General features: G+C 35.8%; 6 protein-coding genes across 9 annotated transcripts; 2 read left to right on the top strand and 4 right to left on the bottom strand.

Annotated features, from left to right (window-relative positions):
• Window positions 1-1,433: 1,433 nt before the first annotated feature.
• AT1G56030 (RING/U-box protein) lies at window positions 1,434-2,886 on the bottom strand (the record flags this gene model as incomplete). The annotated part of the gene is made up of 4 exons (NM_001333757.1): window positions 1,434-1,610; window positions 1,708-2,301; window positions 2,395-2,526; window positions 2,614-2,886. 4 exons carry the CDS (start codon window positions 2,884-2,886, stop codon window positions 1,434-1,436), a joined length of 1,176 nt encoding a protein of 391 aa, NP_001319249.1.
• Window positions 2,887-4,691: 1,805 nt separating this feature from the next.
• AT1G56040 (HEAT/U-box protein) lies at window positions 4,692-6,206 on the bottom strand (the record flags this gene model as incomplete). Its single annotated transcript, NM_104482.5, has 4 exons — window positions 4,692-4,865; window positions 4,939-5,607; window positions 5,696-5,827; window positions 5,919-6,206. The coding sequence occupies 4 exons, from the start codon at window positions 6,204-6,206 to the stop codon at window positions 4,692-4,694; spliced, it is 1,263 nt and encodes a 420-aa protein (NP_176000.5).
• Window positions 6,207-6,905: 699 nt separating this feature from the next.
• On the top strand, window positions 6,906-7,882 carry AT1G56045 (Ribosomal protein L41 family). The gene is made up of 2 exons (NM_202310.2): window positions 6,906-7,033; window positions 7,539-7,882. Exons 1-2 carry the CDS (start codon window positions 7,022-7,024, stop codon window positions 7,602-7,604), a joined length of 78 nt encoding a protein of 25 aa, NP_974039.1. The 5' UTR covers window positions 6,906-7,021; the 3' UTR covers window positions 7,605-7,882.
• Window positions 7,883-8,021: 139 nt separating this feature from the next.
• On the top strand, window positions 8,022-10,677 carry AT1G56050 (GTP-binding protein-like protein). The gene is made up of 11 exons (NM_104483.3): window positions 8,022-8,347; window positions 8,435-8,623; window positions 8,707-8,760; window positions 8,835-8,945; window positions 9,215-9,277; window positions 9,368-9,622; window positions 9,730-9,876; window positions 9,954-9,981; window positions 10,068-10,138; window positions 10,287-10,346; window positions 10,449-10,677. Exons 1-11 carry the CDS (start codon window positions 8,129-8,131, stop codon window positions 10,515-10,517), a joined length of 1,266 nt encoding a protein of 421 aa, NP_176001.2. The 5' UTR covers window positions 8,022-8,128; the 3' UTR covers window positions 10,518-10,677.
• Window positions 10,678-10,863: 186 nt separating this feature from the next.
• AT1G56060 (cysteine-rich/transmembrane domain protein B) lies at window positions 10,864-11,516 on the bottom strand. 2 transcript variants are annotated; one of them, NM_104484.3, is made up of 3 exons: window positions 11,445-11,498; window positions 11,199-11,343; window positions 10,947-11,118 (listed from the first exon to the last, which is right to left on the bottom strand). In NM_104484.3, exons 1-3 carry the CDS (start codon window positions 11,467-11,469, stop codon window positions 11,073-11,075), a joined length of 216 nt encoding a protein of 71 aa, NP_176002.1. In that variant the 5' UTR covers window positions 11,470-11,498; the 3' UTR covers window positions 10,947-11,072. The 2 variants fall into 2 exon arrangements, with proteins under 2 accessions (NP_001319250.1, NP_176002.1); NM_001333758.1 differs by having other exon boundaries at window positions 10,864-11,343; window positions 11,445-11,516.
• Window positions 11,517-11,987: 471 nt separating this feature from the next.
• On the bottom strand, window positions 11,988-16,078 carry LOS1 (Ribosomal protein S5/Elongation factor G/III/V family protein). Of its 3 annotated transcripts, none has more exons than NM_179487.2 (4): window positions 16,002-16,078; window positions 15,411-15,447; window positions 15,243-15,330; window positions 11,988-15,021 (listed from the first exon to the last, which is right to left on the bottom strand). In NM_179487.2, the coding sequence occupies exons 2-4, from the start codon at window positions 15,411-15,413 to the stop codon at window positions 12,581-12,583; spliced, it is 2,532 nt and encodes an 843-aa protein (NP_849818.1). In that variant the 5' UTR covers window positions 15,414-15,447; window positions 16,002-16,078; the 3' UTR covers window positions 11,988-12,580. The 3 variants fall into 3 exon arrangements, with proteins under 3 accessions (NP_849818.1, NP_001321033.1, NP_001321034.1); NM_001333760.1 differs by having other exon boundaries at window positions 12,173-15,021; window positions 15,642-16,078; NM_001333759.1 differs by having other exon boundaries at window positions 12,137-15,021; window positions 15,411-16,078.
• Window positions 16,079-18,496: the final 2,418 nt, after the last annotated feature.

Here is an 18,496-nt window from a genome sequence, read left to right on the forward strand (position 1 = left end):
AGAGAAAGGCCGACAAAGAAGAAAAAATTAGTTACAAAGAATCGTTCTCTACATTACTTTAATACATCAAACGGCGATTAAACTAAGATAAAGACATAAGCTAATTATAATTAACACTTAATCCTCCTTTCTTGATCTCGTTTTCTTTTACAAAAAAACGACAAAAATACTTTAAATATATTTAACAATCAAAACCCTAAAACTTAGCTTGAGACTTAACTAAATACATGCTTGACTTGACACAAAAATTACTTGATTACATTACCCCCAACATGTGAATACAACTCAAAAACTATATATTTTCTGAATGGTATTTGTAAATATATATAAAAGCTATTTTGAGTGGATGAAATATTTGTGCTACGGAACATAGACAGAGAAGATAGGACAGCTTGAGCTGGGTTCTTAGCTGTTTGTTACAAAGAACCAGATGAAAGATTTGAATAGTAATAATTGAATGTTTCTAATAGAAAGGGGTAAGAAAGAGAACAAACAAACAATATTTTTTTGAAAAAACAAAGAAGAAAAAGTTTGTCTTATAGGTGAATATAAAGTGTTTAAAATGCGTGTATCTATAAGTTTTGGTGTAAACAAGTTGCAACGATATATAGAGCCAAATATTGCAAGTTTATTATTGACCGATGTGTAAAAAAAATCTGCAGGCCATTGTCTTGTCCTCTTCTTATCTCCCTCTGTACATCTACGTACTTTCTTGTTCTTGTTCCTCTCTCACTTTTGTCTCTCTCTCTCTCTCTCAATATTTATTATTCTCCTCTCTCTCTAGCTAGATCGCTTTCAAATTTTGTAAAAGAAATAGTATTCAATGCTAATTACCAACAGTAAATAAAAGTTTGAGAAGATAAAATATAGGAGACCTAGGGCTTAGGTCAGTGATTAGAGTTTTGGCTTTTTAAGCATGCCTTGTTTCCATCTAAAGATAGATTGGAGTTTAAATGGACCAACAAAAGCAAATAATAATTTCTTGCTAGCTGAAGAAAACTATTCCATTACTCGTTGAAAAATATCAGACTATCTCTCTGAATAAAAGAGATCTCAAAGAGTTGTGTTACGTCACATTGTCCGATTGTCACGTGATTCTTTTTTTTTTCATAGCTAGCGAAAAAAGTGGGAACATATTAATTTCTTTAATATTTCTTGGTCTTTCGTATGTTTGGCTTTTCATGGCGTTTTAGGTGTGCCTACAAAAGCACACTTGTCTTCTTTATCGTTCTGAGAAAAAATGGCTTTGTTTCTATTTTCGGATATTTTATCAAAGAAAACAAGGTCCGGATTAAGCCACGTACAATGGATCACAAATTTAAAATAAGGCTCATAAAAAAAAGAAAAAAAAAAGTAAGGCTCACAAATAGTTTCATGGGTCCATTATCGGCCCAATATCAACTTGAGTAAACCGGTTTGAAAAACAAGAAGAATCAACGTCCCAACTCCTCAATTGCAGAGCGGAGAGCTCGGTTAGGGAAAAAGCTGAAATGTGAAAGTTTGAGATTAGTCATCGGCGACGTCCTGTGACCTGTGTTAATCCATTTTTGAATAGCTTCTAATTCGTATGTGAATCCATCAGCAGCCATGTGTGGATTTTTCATGACATCCTGTAACAAATATAAACCACATTAACATGTTAAAAACTCTACACGATTTTTTGAGTGTAATGCAAGTTATCTTATTGTGGAGTTTATATGGTCTCGCCTGTGTGATAGGGCAGATAAATGATGGTGGAGGTTGTTGCTCGTCCACTATCTCTTGTACTGTTTTGAGAGCATTGTCTCTCTCTTGTCGCATCGCATCTGCATCTTGTTTGTACGATCCGGCTAGCTGTTTGAAAATCTCGAGTTCTAGTTTCTTAGTAGAAAGAGCAACCTCTTTTTCTTTCCTAATACTTGACCCTTGGTCGTACTTGTCTTTCCATGTTATCACCTGCGATTTCAGGTTCTTTTGTCCTGTGAAACAAGTTTCAAGCAGATTTTTAATACCCTCCAGCTCTTTCCTTTCTTTATCAAGTGCAATTTCTGATTCTCTCCTGAGTACCAATTGATTGTTGAATTCGCTCTCGAAAATTTCAGCCTTCCAACGCATATAATCACGTTCTATGGCTACCGCGGTTTCAGTTTCTGTCCTAAGCTGCAACTTTGCTTTATGTTTGTGCTCCAAGGCTTCGACTTGAAGTAACCGTTCCGTCAAATCTACTACTTCCTTAATTTTTCTAGCAAGTGCATCTTCTGCTTCTTTCCTAAGCTTCACTTCGACTTTGTCATTGTACTTATTCTCCAACTGTAAATCAAGCTGCCATTAGAGACATAAATATATTAATATATATGCATACCAACACGATTGTGTTTAGATGATATCAATCATGTCTTTGGATGGTTGTGTTACCCGAGAACTTACAAAAAGCTGATTGAAATCTTCATCAGAAAACTGCAAGTCAGCTAGTTTTTCAATGGTGGACAGAAATAAATTCATTGCATCGGTGCTTCTCTCAGATGGTAAGATGGGATTCATAAGCACCTACATTACAATTAGTACTATGCTCTTCATTAAACCCTTTACAGTTAGTCCAAGAGTGGAAGAAAAAAAAGGCAGGACAAGGCAAACCTGAATGATACTTTTCCGTGTTGTTCGAGTAGTCTTCATATTGTTAAAAACCTCAGCCAAAACCCTAACAGTTTTGATGAATCTCCAATATTTTGATTCATCAACATAAACAAGTGGTAGCTCTGTTTTGAGGGACAAGTTTTCAAGCTCCATTTGACAATTACGCAAAAACTGTCTCTCTACAGTTGTAATTTCGCCGTGAGATTCATCTGATGGAAGAGGGGGAAGCTCTACGCATAAACGAGCGAATAATACATAGGAGTTTTTCACCATCGCCATATCAAAAACGCAAGACACTAGAGACTACAACATATATAGAAATACAGATTAATTAGTGATCATACCATTAAAACATACATATTAGTGATTAAATTAACCATTAGAAACAAAAAGGGACAGAGAGAACCTTCAAGAGAAAAGCGGAGGGAGATGATCTTATTTTATGAACAATTTCATCCTTAGATCTTTCCGAAGTTGCGTTACGTCAAAAGTTAAGTAAACTACATGAACTCAAAGGCAATATCGTCGTTCTCATTGATAGTTAATAGAGTATATATAAGAAACCCTAGATACAAACAACCTAGAATAAAAGAAGATTAACATAATAAGAGATATACACGAAAAGATTTTTTTTTTTTTTTTTTTTTTTTTTTTTTTTTTTTTTTTAACACGAGATATACACGAAAAGATATTATATGATATTTACATAAAAACCCTTGGTATTAATCAATATAAGGAAAGAATGGTATTTATATGGTATTTACATAAGACCTTATATATTTATGTAGAACTCCCAAAATCAATATACTGTACGTTAGTATATCTAAAAAATATTATCAAATAATATCCCGAAAGTTATTGGCTTGATATACTTAACCGTTTTGAGTTTTTTTCCAGCTCTATCTTCTCTTCGTTCAAACTTATAGAGATGAAACTCCGACGAGATTCCATGAATGAGTTCGCCGAAATAACTCTTTCTTCGATAACTATTGTCACTCTGAATTTCTATTGAGAAGCTACAATCAAACTTTTCCAGCTGTAACTTCTCTTCGTTTAAAAGTTGAGCAACGTTTAAACTTCTGCTTGTCATGTAGAACAAGATGTGTATTGTATTTTTATTTCCTTTGCTACCTAAAAGAGTGGGAACATATAAATTTTTTTGCTTTCTTTTATATTTCTTGGTCTTTGAATGTTTGGCTTTTCAATTTTCATGGCAATTTAGGTGTGTAGTACTAAAGCACACAAGTCTTCTTTACCGTTCTGAGAAATGACTTTGTTTCTATTTTCGGATTTTTTTATGAAAGAAAACAAGGTCCGGATTAAGCCATACAACCCGGTAATAAGTTTTCGATTTTAAGAGGTTTCAAATAAATTGGATCCACATATTCAACGCTGGTATGTCGTATGTTTGGCTTTTCATGGCGTTTTAGGTGTGTGTACAAAAGCACACTGCATGTTTTCGTTACCGTTCTAAGAAAAAATGGCTTTGTTTCTATTTTCGGATATTTTATCAAAGAAAACAAGACCCGGATTAAGAGGTTTAGAATACAATCGATCAAAATCTAGAATAGTAGAAGATTAACGTAATTAGAAATATCAAAAGATATTATATGGTAATTTACATAAGTCCCTAATATCAATCATCAATATGAGGGACGAATGGTTGTGTTATAGTAGAGCTTATTTACATAGAACTCCCAAAACAAACAATCCAGATCATTAGCTGTTATATTGTTATACATATTATATAATGAGAAATACCCATATACAATCTACAAAATATCATCAAAGAATAAATATTTTTGAAACAAAAACTTTAAAATATGGTATTTTAGAGAATTCCCCATATATAGTATATAATTTACAAAATATTATTAAAGAATTAATATTTCGAGACTAGAAAGTTAGATAATTTAAATATTATCAAAATATTATATTAAATAATGAGTTTCCGATTCAAATAGGTTTGGATCACACAAATGCAAGAAAGGCTCATAAATAGAGAGTCGTGAGGCCATTATATAGGCTCAACTCAATCTTATAACTTTTAAGAAAACCGGTTCAAAAATTAGGAAGGATCAAACCAACTCCTCAATCGCAGAGCGGAGAGCACGGTTAGGGACAAGAGTGAGATGTGAAAGTCGGAGATTTGTCATCGGCGACGTCTGGTGACCTGTGCTAAGCCATTTCCTAATAGATTCTGCTTCGTATGTGAATCCATCGGCAGCAAAGTGTGGATCTTTCATGACCTCCTGCGACAAATATAAACAATACGAGGTTGAGTGTTATGCAAGTTATCATCTTCTTGTAAAGATTTGGGCTTGCCTGTGTGATAGGGCAGAAAAACGATGACGGAGGTTGACGCTTTTCCATTTGCTCTTTTGCTGTTTTGAGAGCTTTGTCCCTCTCTTCCCGCATCGCATCTGCTTCTCCATTGTAAAATTCTAGCAGTCCTTTGACTATCTGAAGCTCTTCTTGTTCTCTAGAAAGTGCATACTCACTTAGTTTCCGAAGACTCGACTCTTGCTCGTACTTGTCCTGCCAAGTTCTGACCTCTGAGGACAGATTCTCTTGCTCTCTTTCGTAGGTTTCAAGCTTTAGCTTTACTTCTTCCAACTCTTTCTTTTCTTTCTCCAGCGCAATCTCTGATTCTCTCCTGAGAATCATCTCACCCTCGTACTTTCTTTCAAACTCCTCAGCCTTCAAACGCGTATTATCAATTTCATTTTCAACAGTTTCCAGTTGAATCTTTACCTTCTCTATCCTATCCCGTTCTATGGCAAGCAAGGTTTCTGTTTCTTTCCTATGCCTCAACTCTGCTTCAAGCTTGTGCTCCAAGGCTTTAGCTTGTAGTTGCAATTTACCTTGTTCTTCCTTGTAAGACTCAAGCAACTGTTCCATCATCTCTACATCTTCCTTTTTCATAGCAAGTGCATCTTCTGCTTCTTTCCTAAGCTTTACTTCTTCATTGTAATTTCCCTCCAACTCTACTACCTGGGAATCAAGCTACCGTTAGAGAGATATATCTGCAAACCAAACGTTAAAGCTTAAACATAGTCATGTCTTTGGATAGTGGTGTTACCCGAGAACTACGAACTAGCTGATTGAATTTTTCATCAGAAAAATGGAAGTCAGCTAGTTTTCCAATGATGGACCGAAATAAATTCATCGCATCGGTAATCCTCTCAGGTGGTAAGATGGGATTCATAAGCACCTACGTTACCATTGAAATGATCATATTCTCTTAATTAAACCCGTAAGTAGAAGCATATCCAAGAGTGAAAAAAGGCAAGGGCAAGGCAAACCTGAATCATACTTTTCCGGGTTGTTTCTGTGATCTTGCTATTCTTATAAACTTCAGCTAAAACCCTTACGGTTTTGATGAATCTGTAATAGTTTGTTTCATCAACATAAACAAGTGGTAAATGTTCTGTTTTAGGGGATGCGTTTTCAAGCTCAATTCTGCATTTGCGCAAGAACAGTCTCTCAAAAGTTGTAATATCGCCGTGAGATTCATCTGATGGAAGTGGAGGAAGCTCGTGAAAAAGCTCTACGCATAAACGAGCGAATAAGACATAGGAGTTTTCCACCATTGCCATATCGAAAACGCAAGACACTAGAGACTGCAACATATATACAAATACCATTAGAAATAGTCTCATAATATATTTATCAACACAAAAAGGGACGGAGAACCTTCAAGATAGAAGCAGATGGAAATGATTTTATTGTACGAACAATCTCATCCTTGATCTTCTCGAAGTTGCGTTGCGTCAACCAATTGAGTAAACTACACGAATTCAAAAACCAAAATGAATGAAGAAATAGGTACAGATATAGTATGAAGGAGAGTTTGTGTAAATAATATTCAATGTAGAGCTTATATAGAACTCTAAAAACGAATCCAAACTTGCAATATCTCTTAGTTACAAGATATACACAATTTGCAACACAAAGTAGCTAAGCAGAGTTCCAAAGCTTTTTACCACTTCGATTTTTCCAGCACTCGCTTCTCCTCGATCGAACATACACCGATGAAACTCCGGCGAGAATCCATGAGTATAAGATCGCCGGAACTCTTCTGCTTCTTCTTATGCAACTCTGATTATCTGCGCTTCTTGAGAAGCTAAAAAGTTGACTAAAACGTTTAAACTTCTTCTTGACATGCAGAGCAAGTGTGACGTGTCTTTCCTTCATTGGATTAGTAGTAATTAAAGTTCGGCCCACCAGAAGATGGAAGTGTGACTGAATGATTCAATCTGAATTCAATAGTTAGGCCCATTTAATAGGCCCATTGATATAGTGGGAAACCCTAGCTATAAATTCGAGAGGCTCTCACTCAAATCATTTCTCTCTTCTTTCTCGAGAAATCGGCGAATCTGAGAACTAAGCATCAACAACAAGAACAATGAGAGCGAAGGTAACATCTTCTTCTTCTTCTTCTTCTTCTTCTTCGATTCAATATTGTTCTTTGTATTAGAACTTATTAGCGTTAGTTTCATCGATAATACCCATTCATGTATGGATACACATATACGTAGAGAGAGATAGATGTTACATTCTACAATGCAAATGTTATATATATCCTTAGTAAAGTCGTACAAGAAGATCTGAGGATTATGTTTTTGACATTAGAACAATTGAAAATGATAATCGATTTTGCATCCCACTGTTAAATTTGTTGTACTGGAAGCCGTAAAGAGATTCTGAAAAAATGTTGGTAATCTCGATTGGAACCATCTCTGTGCCAGAAAACTCACTTACTACTGGTTTATCTAAACTATAGATAGAGATCTTGTTATATAGGTTAAGGTTGTTGAAATGAAAACTCTCCATTTATGTCGTGTTTCTTTCATCATGTGTATCGTTTGTTATCCTATACAAATGAATTTGATACTAACAAAATTGTGGATAATATTTTGCAGTGGAAGAAGAAGCGCATGAGGAGATTAAAGAGGAAGCGTCGAAAGATGAGACAGCGATCCAAGTAGACTCCAAGTTCCTCCCCCAAATAACTATCGGCTCTCTGTGATTCTCTTTTTAGTTTTGTCTTGAAACTTTTTCTTTCTTCTAGCAAACCTTTTTTATTTTGATTATGGAAGTTTTGAACATTCTGTGATGTATGTAAAACTTGCTCTTGTGCTCTTATCTATCTAATCACAGATCCTTTATCTAATCACTGTTGTCAAAATGTGTGAAGCTTGTTTTTGTCTAATTGTCAAGACAGCAATAATCTTATGAAGAAGTATTATGAGTATTAAGAAAATAATTAGCTTAAGCTAATGAAACAGTTGTCAAAATGAATTATAAACAAGAACCAAAATGATTAGTTTAAACTCAGATTCTCGAAATGTTTATTAACATAGGGCAAAATACGTATATTAAAAATAAGTGATTGTGAAAACAAAGGACCAATCAACACATTCTCTGTAATTTGCGATAAAAAGATAATAGACAAAAGAGACGACGAACACACTTAGAAATTTTGAGCTGAGAGGCTGAGAAAATTAGCACCATGGCGAGAGCAGCTTGTAGCAGTGTCGTCACGGCTATGGCTTTGTTACCCTCTAAGTCTCTTCTCTGTAGAAACCAGTTATTATTCTCCGGTAATTCCAAGTTCGTCGGAGTTTTGACTCTCCAGAAGCGATGCTTTTCCTCCAAAGTAAGCATGAGTTTGAAAGCTGGTATCGTCGGTCTTCCTAACGTCGGAAAGTCTACTCTTTTTAACGCCGTCGTAAGTCCCATTGATGCACTTGTCGTTCTTCTTTACTCTTCTTCTTCTCTGAGGCATTTCGTCAAACACCTTATGTGATTGTCTCAGGTTGAGAATGGAAAGGCTCAAGCTGCTAATTTTCCCTTTTGTACGATTGAGCCTAATGTGGGTATTGTTGCTGTTCCTGATTCGCGTCTTCAAGTGCTTTCTAAACTTAGTGGTTCTCAGAAAACGGTTCCTGCTTCTATTGAGTTTGTGGACATTGCTGGTCTTGTCAAGGGTGCTAGTCAAGGCGAAGTCAGATTCTTTTCTCTCCTCTCTTTCTATCTCAATGAAGATAATTCCTTTACCCAACTCACAAGTTTTGATTTTTTTTGTAGGGTTTAGGCAATAAGTTCTTATCTCACATCAGAGAAGTTGATTCCATCCTCCAGGTTCATTTCTTATCTCTTGTTTGCATCAGTACTTGCTTATGTTCCTTCTGGATATGTAACTATTTTCAATTCAGGTGGTGAGATGTTTTGAGGACAATGACATTATTCATGTGAATGGTAAAGTTGATCCAAAGTCTGACATTGATGTCATCAATCTCGAGCTTATTTTCTGCGACTTAGATCAGGTACACTCAGAGCCATTCTCTTCATACTCTTGTATAACTTTGATTCTCAGCTTAATTTCTGTTTCATGTTCAATGAGCTCTTCATTTCTCGAGCTATGCACTTGCGTGAACACACCCTGCCTGGTGTTTAGGATTTTGTTTTCTTGATCTTCTACTAGGGAGAGTATTGATCTTCTTTCTTATCTGTGTTCAAAAAACTCTGGAGCAGTCACCTTTGTATCTTAAACAGAGTTGATAAAGCTAATTTACATCTTTTGCAAGAAATGCAGATTGGTAAAAGGATCGAGAGACTAAAGAAAGGGAAGGCTAAGGATTCACAATCCAAAGTCAAGGTAGAAAATTTGGCTAGAGAAACTACTGACTTCTCATAATCTAGTCTGCTACTGATATTCACAATGTGTATGTGATATTCTATGACACAGGAGGAAGCTGAAAAATCTGCTTTGGAAAGAATTCAGGAAGCTCTTCTGGAAGGAAAACCTGCACGGTCAGTTGCATTGTCCGATCTCGAGATGGAAGTTGTAAAGCATCTCTGCTTGCTTACAATGAAACCTATGATCTACGTGGCAAATGTTGCTGAAACTGATCTTGCTGAGCCAGAGAAGAATGCTTACGTTGAAGAAGTGAAGGGTCTTTCTTCTGATTTGCAGTCCGGACATGTAGTTGTTTCAGCACAGGTCTGGATCATTGTCTATTTACATCGTATGCTTTGACTTTTTCACGCATGTATTTTACTTGAAATGTTCTTCCACTACTTGACAAAATCTTCCTTTCCTGGAAGCAGGTTGAGTCAGAGCTAACCGAACTTCCTCTTGAAGAACGCACAGAATATTTGAACTCTCTTGGTGTCAGTGAAAGTGGCCTCGGGAACCTTATCAGGGCAACATACAGCCTGCTAGGTTTGCAGACATATTTCACTTCTGGTGAAAAGGTGAAGAAGATATAGAAACACAAAAACTTGTTGTAGAACATATACATAAACTCTAACATGTTCATTCTTTATGGCAGGAAACAAGAGCATGGACAATACACGCTGGTTAGTTTCCAGTCAGTAGGGTTCTCAAAATGCGTTATATTTTTTGGAAATGTGTAGTAATTCGGTGGAAATTTATGTGGATACAGGCATGACTGCACCACAAGCTGCTGGCGTCATTCATTCTGACTTTGAGAAAGGTTTTATTAGAGCTGAGACTGTAAGCATTTTTTTGTCTCTTAATGAATCACCCTATTCTGAACATGACCCATGGTCATGAAAATTGGAAATTGAAAGCTTCAAACTTATGGTTTTTTTCTTTCTTTCATATGAATCCAGACATAATTTCAATCGGTTTAATTGTTCAGGTTGCATATGAAGATTTTGTCACTGCTGGATCTATAGCAGCAGCAAGGGAGAAAGGACTTGTGAGTTTCTTCGTGATGTCCATAAATTGAGCTGCCTTGTACTAAAACATCTTATGATTCTCTTCTCACTGAGTTAGCTTGAATTTTTTATTTGTTTTGCAGTTGAGATCAGAGGGTAAAGAGTACATTGTTAAAGAAGGAGATGTGATGCTTTTCCGCTTCAACGTATAGCATAACCCTGAGATCTCAATCACTTCTTCACAGAACACGACAGGTTGTGTTTCTGCGCGGCTTTTATTACATTGAGATTCATTGCTCTTGGTTTTGCAAAATATAGTGAGATCTTTCTTTTATTTATATACTCCAAGTAATTTTTATGATACAAAGATGAGATGTATAATTTTGGGTAGAACAAGAAATGACATACTTCATGGGATTGGCAATGAGAATTTTATGCAATAATCATGTGTATCGACACCATTTCATTCCAGTTTATATGATGTGGGTTTTCTCTAAATTTTGGCTTGAGTGGCAAGATGCAAGAAATTGGATTTGCTGCCAAATGCTGACCATTTGGTTTTCGATGATAGTCAAAACTACTCAGAACAGGGAAATAACTAATATACAAAAGAATAAGAATGTAATTACAAAACAACAACCAAATGTAACAAAATCAGAAATAGCAAACACTCAATCAAAACTTTATAAAAATGTACAAAGAAAACATCAAGAATCAAGACAAAAAGATCAGTAGAAGCTGTGTGTATAGTGTAGTGGGAGGATTCCCTAGAAGACACAATCCAAAACGCAGCAGCAGCACATTGCAGCCAAACTGCAACAGAAAAAAAAGATCAATATACAAAGGAAAAGAAAGGAGAAACAATTATAGATAGATGAAAAAGATAAAATTACCATCCACGTAAAAATCCACCACTGCCTTTGCTCTGACCCTCATGAGGAGGCTGCACAGTTTGGGGAGAGTCTTTCATCATCACCGGGTAACCCATCGGTGGCGGCGCTGTCACATACTGTGTCTCTGCCATTGTCTGCTTCATTTCTGCATATATATTTATAAATACATCAGTCACATTGATTATATGCGAAACTGAACTTAAAACATATATATCAGCAATTGTGTAATGTACAAGAATGACTCACCATGCTGTTGATGATACTGAGCCATTGCTATGTCTGTGTAATGATGAGTTAAGAGAGATGATGAATGATTTTTGTGAATTGCTTCAATTCAAAGTGTATATTTATACATTTTCTGACGTTATCTTCCGGTTTAAGATATTGAATTTGTTAGGAGGTGTGTTCGTAGAAACTTCCGGTTTCTAGCCAGACCGAACACGACACAACGCGTTTCAAATAAAAGTAGGAGGCGTCCTTGATTCTGGTCGTCTCTGAAGGTTCCAGGTCAAAACACTTCATAACGAGTCAATGGACGTGTTCTCACCGGTGTTTTGATAAGTAACCAACCTTATTGTTGCCTTGTACGACCCATAATCAATCATGTATTTGGGCCAATGGTGTTAAATCACGAATCAGCTTATTAACTCTCTAAATGACATCCTCTTAAAACTAATACACAAGATCACCAAAGATTAATAAGTGATTCGTGATTTGGTGTCCAAACTGGACGTTTTATTTATAGATGAGATAATTAAACTAAGTGATAAATGAGCAATGTGGGTTTCCTTAGGAAATAGCCACCGAACGCATCTTCTAAACACTATCGACTTGGAATATTTTTTAAGGAGCTCCCACTATTCAAGGGACCTGGCTGCATTCTTCAACATTCCAATTTACTAAATCAACAACACCACAAATAATCCGTTACCATGTAAGTGAACCTAATGCATGACTGACAATTACAATCTCTAATAGAACAAAATCATACTCTGACACTGTTTATCAACATCTCTGAAAGAAAATCTCATCCTACCTAAAAAACATGTCCTCTTCCAACATTCAATGATAAAACAGTCTGAGACTTAACACAATTACATCCTGTGTTCCGGTAAGTAACCTAAATAATATGCATGAATATATGAATGATCGGAAGAGAAAAGAATATAAAAAAAAAGAGCAAGACAGAATCAAAACCAAGATATTTGCGAACACAATAACAAAGTTCTCAACTAGGAAAAAAGTAAAAAACATTCAGGGGATGGCGAGAGAAAAGTCTTCACAATCCGTCATACCATAAGAGTATTAATAAAACAAGACAAAATTAAGATAGAGAGAGTAGCAACCATTGGGAAAAAGGCTAGTACGAGTCTTGGTGAAGCTTAAAGCTTGTCTTCGAACTCAGATAGTGGAGTCATCGCTTCCTTCAATCCCTTCCTCTTCCTGATATCAGCCACCAAAACTGAAGCCTGAGTACCTGGCTCAAGAGGGTCAGAAGACATCATTTCCCAATGATCAAACACACACTGTGGGAATGCCTGTCCTGAGGTTGCTGCCCTAAGCTGACTTGAGAATCCGAAAGACTCCACAACAGGCAGGTATGCCTTGATGTTGTACAAGGGAGTTCCTGGCCTCTGCATCTCCTCGAACACGTGTCCACGCTTCTGATTCAGCACACTGTAGATTCCTCCAAGAGCTCCCTCTGGTGCCTGGATCTCAACCATGTAAACCGGCTCCAAAAGTCTGGGCTTAGCTGTGATCTGGGAAGCGTATATGACCCTTCTGGCTGTGGGGATAACCTGACCACCTCCTCTGTGGATGGCATCAGAGTGAAGCACCACATCACATACCTCAAAACAGATACCTCTCATGTTCTCTTCAGCAAGAGGACCTTCCTTGGACGCCCACTGGAAACCAGCAACAACTGAATCCTTGATTTCGTTAAGGTACTGAACTCCCTTACACATATCGACAACCATGTTAGGCCCTGTGGTTTCAGGTCCAAAAGCCCAGATCTTCTTTGCAAGATCCTTGTCCCATCCAAACTCCTCAGCCAAGATCTTGGATCTGATCTTAGGGTCATCCCTTGGGCCAATACGTCCATCATCAATAGCCTCAGCTAGACCTTCCTCCATGGGTCTTGCTTCCATGTACAGACGGTTATGCTTGTTAGGAGACTTACTCATAACTGTGCGAGTAGATCTATCACAAACTGTCTCACGGAAGGAGACCACAGGGTCTGACTTGATAATTTCAGCACCACCCATGAAATCATCCTGAAGATCCTTAAGACAAATCTCAAGATGGAGTTCTCCTGCACCAGCAACAATGTGCTCACCTGATTCCTCCATTGTACACACAACCATAGGATCAGACTTGGCCAACCTCTTGAGACCCTCAACCAACTTGGGAAGGTCAGACGCAACCTTACACTGAACAGCAACACGAACAACAGGAGACACAGAAAACTTCATAGCACGAATGGGGTGAGCATCAACTTCCTTCTCATTAGTCAATGTAGCATTCTTGGTGATGAACTGATCCAGCCCAACCATAGCAACAGTGTTACCACAAGGGACATCCTCCACTGTCTCTTGCCTCTTACCCATCCAAATGACAGTCCTCTGAACACTCTTAGTGTACAGATCCTTCTTCTCACCAGGGATATAGTTGGGACCCATGATTCTGACCTTCATACCAGTAGAAACCTTACCAGCAAAGACACGACCGAAGGCAAAGAATCTACCCTTGTCAGAGGCTGGAATCATCTTGGATACGTAGAGCATGAGAGGTCCATTGGGGTCACAGTTCCTGATGGCATTTGCATACTGATCATCAAGAGGACCTTCATACAGATTCTCAACACGGTACCTCTGGGCAGTGTGGGGAGATGGCAAATGAAAGATCATCATCTCAAGTAGTGCAGTACTTGCAGGGAGCCAAGTCTGCATAACACGCTTCATTAGAGGTTTACCCATAAGCTCCTTCTCATCATTCTTCATTGAGACACCAAGCTTCGCCAACATAGGCCACAACTTATCCTTCTGGTCATTCATGCAAGTAGCAATAATTTGCTTGATGGGTTCATAGCAGAACTGAACAAACCCACGCTTGCAGGTCGGGGAACCAGTGTTTTTGCCACTCCACTTCCTGGTGGCAGGGTCAAAGAAATTCTCACCCCAGAGCCTCTCCATCATCTTAGATTCAACAACACCGAACTTGGAAGCATACATCTTGGCGAAGTTGGTCAGTGTAAACGCCCATCCATGGAGACCAGCAGAAAACGCCACAGTTCCCTTCTCTGGGTAAACCTGAACATCACCAAGGAGAGGATCCTCGTATGTAGCCATGATGACATTAGCGTTCTCAATAACCCTCGAGAAAGTCTGGTAAGCCTCCTCACCATCAACCTGAAGCTCAAGGAAACACCTGTCCATCTTGTTGACAGTCAAGACAGGTCGAATCCTCTCACCAAGAGCCTGACGTAGAACAGTCTCAGTCTGAACACACACACCCTCAATGCAGTCGACCACCACAAGAGCACCATCAGTAATACGGAGAGCAGCAGTAACCTCAGAAGAAAAGTCAACGTGCCCAGGTGAATCAATAAGATTGATGAGGTACTCGTTTCCGTCTCTGGCTCCAGTGAAACTCTTCAAGGATTCATCAGTCATCTCGTAGTAGAGAGAAATACCAGTGGACTTGATAGTGATACCACGTTCAGCCTCATCAGCTCTGGTATCAGTCATACGAACATCACCAGCAACCTCTTGGGCAATGATACCAGCAGCAGCAACCAAAGAATCAGTAAGAGTGGATTTCCCTGTTGATCATGAAATAAAGATGCATTAGTTTAAACTTTTTTAAACGTTCAGCAAACTCAGAAAACAGATAAGAGACGCTATTAATTTCAAAACAGACTATAAACATTAGTATATAAAGAGATGCATTAGATTCAGATTACAATTCGACCAGCAAATTCAGTAAACAAACAAGAGATCAAAACTGACAAGAATAGTACAAAAAAAGTGATGAAGATTATACCGTGGTCGACATGAGCAATAACAGACATATTACGGATGTTGTGTTTGTAGTCCATAATCCTTCGAAGCTCATCAGCTGTAAACTTCACCTGCAAGTTCATAAAATCGTTATATGCTTGTATCCACATAGTAATAATGTAAATAAATGTAAGAAAAACAAAAGTCTTACCATTTTGTCAAACTTTTGATTGTCACCTACAAAATCTCTGCAATATCATCACAAAAACATAAAGAATTAGCAAATTGAAATATTTTAATACTAAACAGACACTAACCATGGAGACTTTAGCTTAGCTTATACAGAATAAGAGAAACTGAGACCAACACAAAAACATGTACATCAAATGCATAGAGGTTAAATTTAACAAAGAACAAAAACACACAACGAACAAAATAAAACCTGCAAATCTATACATGATGATAAATATAAAATCAGCGGCGATGATCGGAGAATCACACTGAACCAGTTTTTGGATGATCGACTACTACATGGATAACAATATCAATCAAAACTGAAAACACAACAGACTTGTAAGAAAACTTTGACATATTCAGATTATTATCTACGAGGGATCTACCAAAACCAGATCGATGCACAACAAACGGTAAGAAACAACAGAACCATGGAAACAAAGTGCTATAAACATAGATCAACAGCAAGACTCCATCATCTAAACACCAAATCGTGACAAAATTCCTAAATCAAACCAAGGAAGATGAAATTGAATCGATGAAGAGAGGATCTACACAAGGGACTAACCTTAGAGAGAAAGATGAGAACGAGAGAAAGAAAAGAGGTGCAAGGAGGCAGGCGTCTAGCAGCCTAAAGCTTATTATATAGTAACCAAGGAAGATGCTCTGAGTATATCCCTTGTTTCTCGTTTAGGGTTTTCGCTCTCTTAATGGGCCTTAATGGGCCAATACTCATCGGGCCAATATCATTAATTCTGGTTAAGTGTCTATTGAGTTTTTTAATCTTCATGAGCCCATGCATCATCGATTTAATCTTCATAAGTACACACGCTCAATTCAATAATCGAAGTAACAAAGATACTAAATTAAATCACTTTCACTGTAAACCGAGACCTTATTATTACATATCATTTGTTCATCTGTTTAATTAAATCAACAAGGAATGAATGATGATACATTAATCTTGTTTCCGTTATCTATATATACATTTTTGGAGGGGATTTTTGAAGATAATGTTGAAGATTTGAGCCATAATTCAACAATTAATTCAAATGGGTGGGTTTTACCCGGTTTAACTCTGTTCGGATTCTGGATAACATGTTTAATTCTGTTCTGATCTTAGATAACATTAATTTTTGGAAAAGTTACCTAAAAACTAATAATTAAAAACGAAAATTAATGATTTAATTACCAAATTTAATATAAACAATATCTCTAAACTAACCATATTTCTTATTTACCTTAACTAATTTCCTAAAATATTTCTACCTAATTTAAACATAAATATATAATTCTTCTTTCAATTTTATTTGATCTTATACTTTATTTATTTTGAATTTATATAAAATATATATAATTAATAAAATATTATATTTTTTTCTGAATATGATGTAATTCTAATTTTTTTAAATGGACATATATTATTCAACCTATGAAGAAATAATATGTGTACAATGTCCCACATCGCTTAGAAAAATTGGACAATGGTTCAGACCCATATTATAAAAGGACCAAAATGATTCTGATTACGAATGAGCAGGAAGCTTGATTTATCAGGCGTCCAAAATTAAAATAGTTATCCGATTTTACTGGGATTTTTTATTTTAAAGAATTGAAACTTTAAAATGTCTCAAAAAATTATAAATATTATAACTTTATCAAAAGTTAAATATTATAATTTTAAATTTTTTTATAAAGTTTATCTTTAAAAAATGCTTTAAATATTTATAATTTTAAAACTTATAAAGTTTTAAGAATTATAAATTGAATTTTACAAGAAATTTAACATTATAAATATATAAAAAATTTATTAATACGAGACGATATATTACAGAAAAAATCTTAAATATAACAATCAAAATTCAATGATGAATTTTGGGTCGATATTGTATTTTTTTAAGTTCCAAATTTTATAATATTGAAATTTATAAGAAAATGACAAAATTATGTTTAATTTCACGTGACTGGGTTATATGGTAGGACGGGTTTGGGTGGATAATAATTACGATTTTAGAATGTCCCACATCGCTTAAAAAAATTGGACAATGGTCAAGAGCCATACTATAAAAAGGACCAAAATGATTTCGATTACGAATGAGCATGAAACTTGATTTATGAGGTGTCCAAAATTAAAATGGTTTGTTTACTAGGGTTATTTATTTTAAAAAATTGAAACTTTAAAAAGTTTAAAAAATTATAAATTAAATTTTACAAGAAATTTAAACAATATAAAAGATATTAATACGGGACGATATACTGCGAGAGAAATCTTAGATATAACACTCAAAATTCAATGATGAAGTTTGGGTCAATATTAATCTTTTTTGAAGTTTCTAATTTTATAAATATTTGAAATTTATAATAAAATGACAAATTTGTGTTTAATTTCACGGGACGGGGTTATATGGTGTGACGGGTTTGAGTGGATAATAACATGGGATAGTATGCTATGGAAAAAAACATATAATAACAATCATAATATAATTATATAATCTTAAACACTAAACAAAATTAACAATATTAAAAAAAAAAACTTAAAACTTTAATTTTTTTAAAACACATTTTGATTCTTTTATAAGAAATTTAAACATTATAAATATTTAAACATTATAAATATTTAAACATTATACTACGGGTGAAATTTTATAATTGACTGTTTGGGTTGATAAGAATTTGCGATAGAATTAGGAGTGAAATCCTAGAATGATAATTAAAATATAATTATACAATTAAATACTACCACGGGTGAAATCCTAGAATTGACGGGCTTGATTCGATATTAATATGGGATGGTGTACTACGGAATATTTTAGAATTGTCTGGTTTGGGTTGATAATAATTTGCGATAGAATTAGGAGTGAAATCATAGAATGACAATTAAAATATAATTATACAATTAAATACTACCACAGGTGAAATCATAGAATTGACGGGTTTGATTCGATATTAATATGGAATGGTGTACTACGGGTGAAATCCGAGAAACAACAATCAAAATACAATTATACAATATTAAACATTTAACAAAATAAACAAATACAACTTAAAACTTTAAAATTTGAG

Source organism: Arabidopsis thaliana (genome assembly GCF_000001735.4).
Source record: "Arabidopsis thaliana chromosome 1 sequence".
NCBI lineage: Eukaryota > Viridiplantae > Streptophyta > Magnoliopsida > Brassicales > Brassicaceae > Arabidopsis > Arabidopsis thaliana.

Bases quoted from the DNA above. Each gene is read 5' to 3' on its own strand.
- AT1G56050 (NM_104483.3), top strand. From the start codon at position 8,129: ATGGCGAGAGCAGCTTGTAGCAGTGTCGTCACGGCTATGGCTTTGTTA. The intron at 9,623-9,729 runs GTCTGGATCATT...TCCTGGAAGCAG, and splicing joins ATGTAGTTGTTTCAGCACAG to GTTGAGTCAGAGCTAACCGA. The intron at 9,982-10,067 runs GTTAGTTTCCAG...ATGTGGATACAG, and splicing joins AGCATGGACAATACACGCTG to GCATGACTGCACCACAAGCT.
- AT1G56060 (NM_104484.3), bottom strand. From the start codon at position 11,469: ATGGCTCAGTATCATCAACAGCATG. The intron at 11,344-11,444 runs GTGAGTCATTCT...ATATATATGCAG, and splicing joins TCAGTATCATCAACAGCATG to AAATGAAGCAGACAATGGCA. The intron at 11,119-11,198 runs GTAATTTTATCT...TTTCTGTTGCAG, and splicing joins GGTGGATTTTTACGTGGATG to TTTGGCTGCAATGTGCTGCT.
- LOS1 (NM_179487.2), bottom strand. The intron at 15,022-15,242 runs GTATAATCTTCA...CATGATCAACAG, and splicing joins TATTGCTCATGTCGACCACG to GGAAATCCACTCTTACTGAT.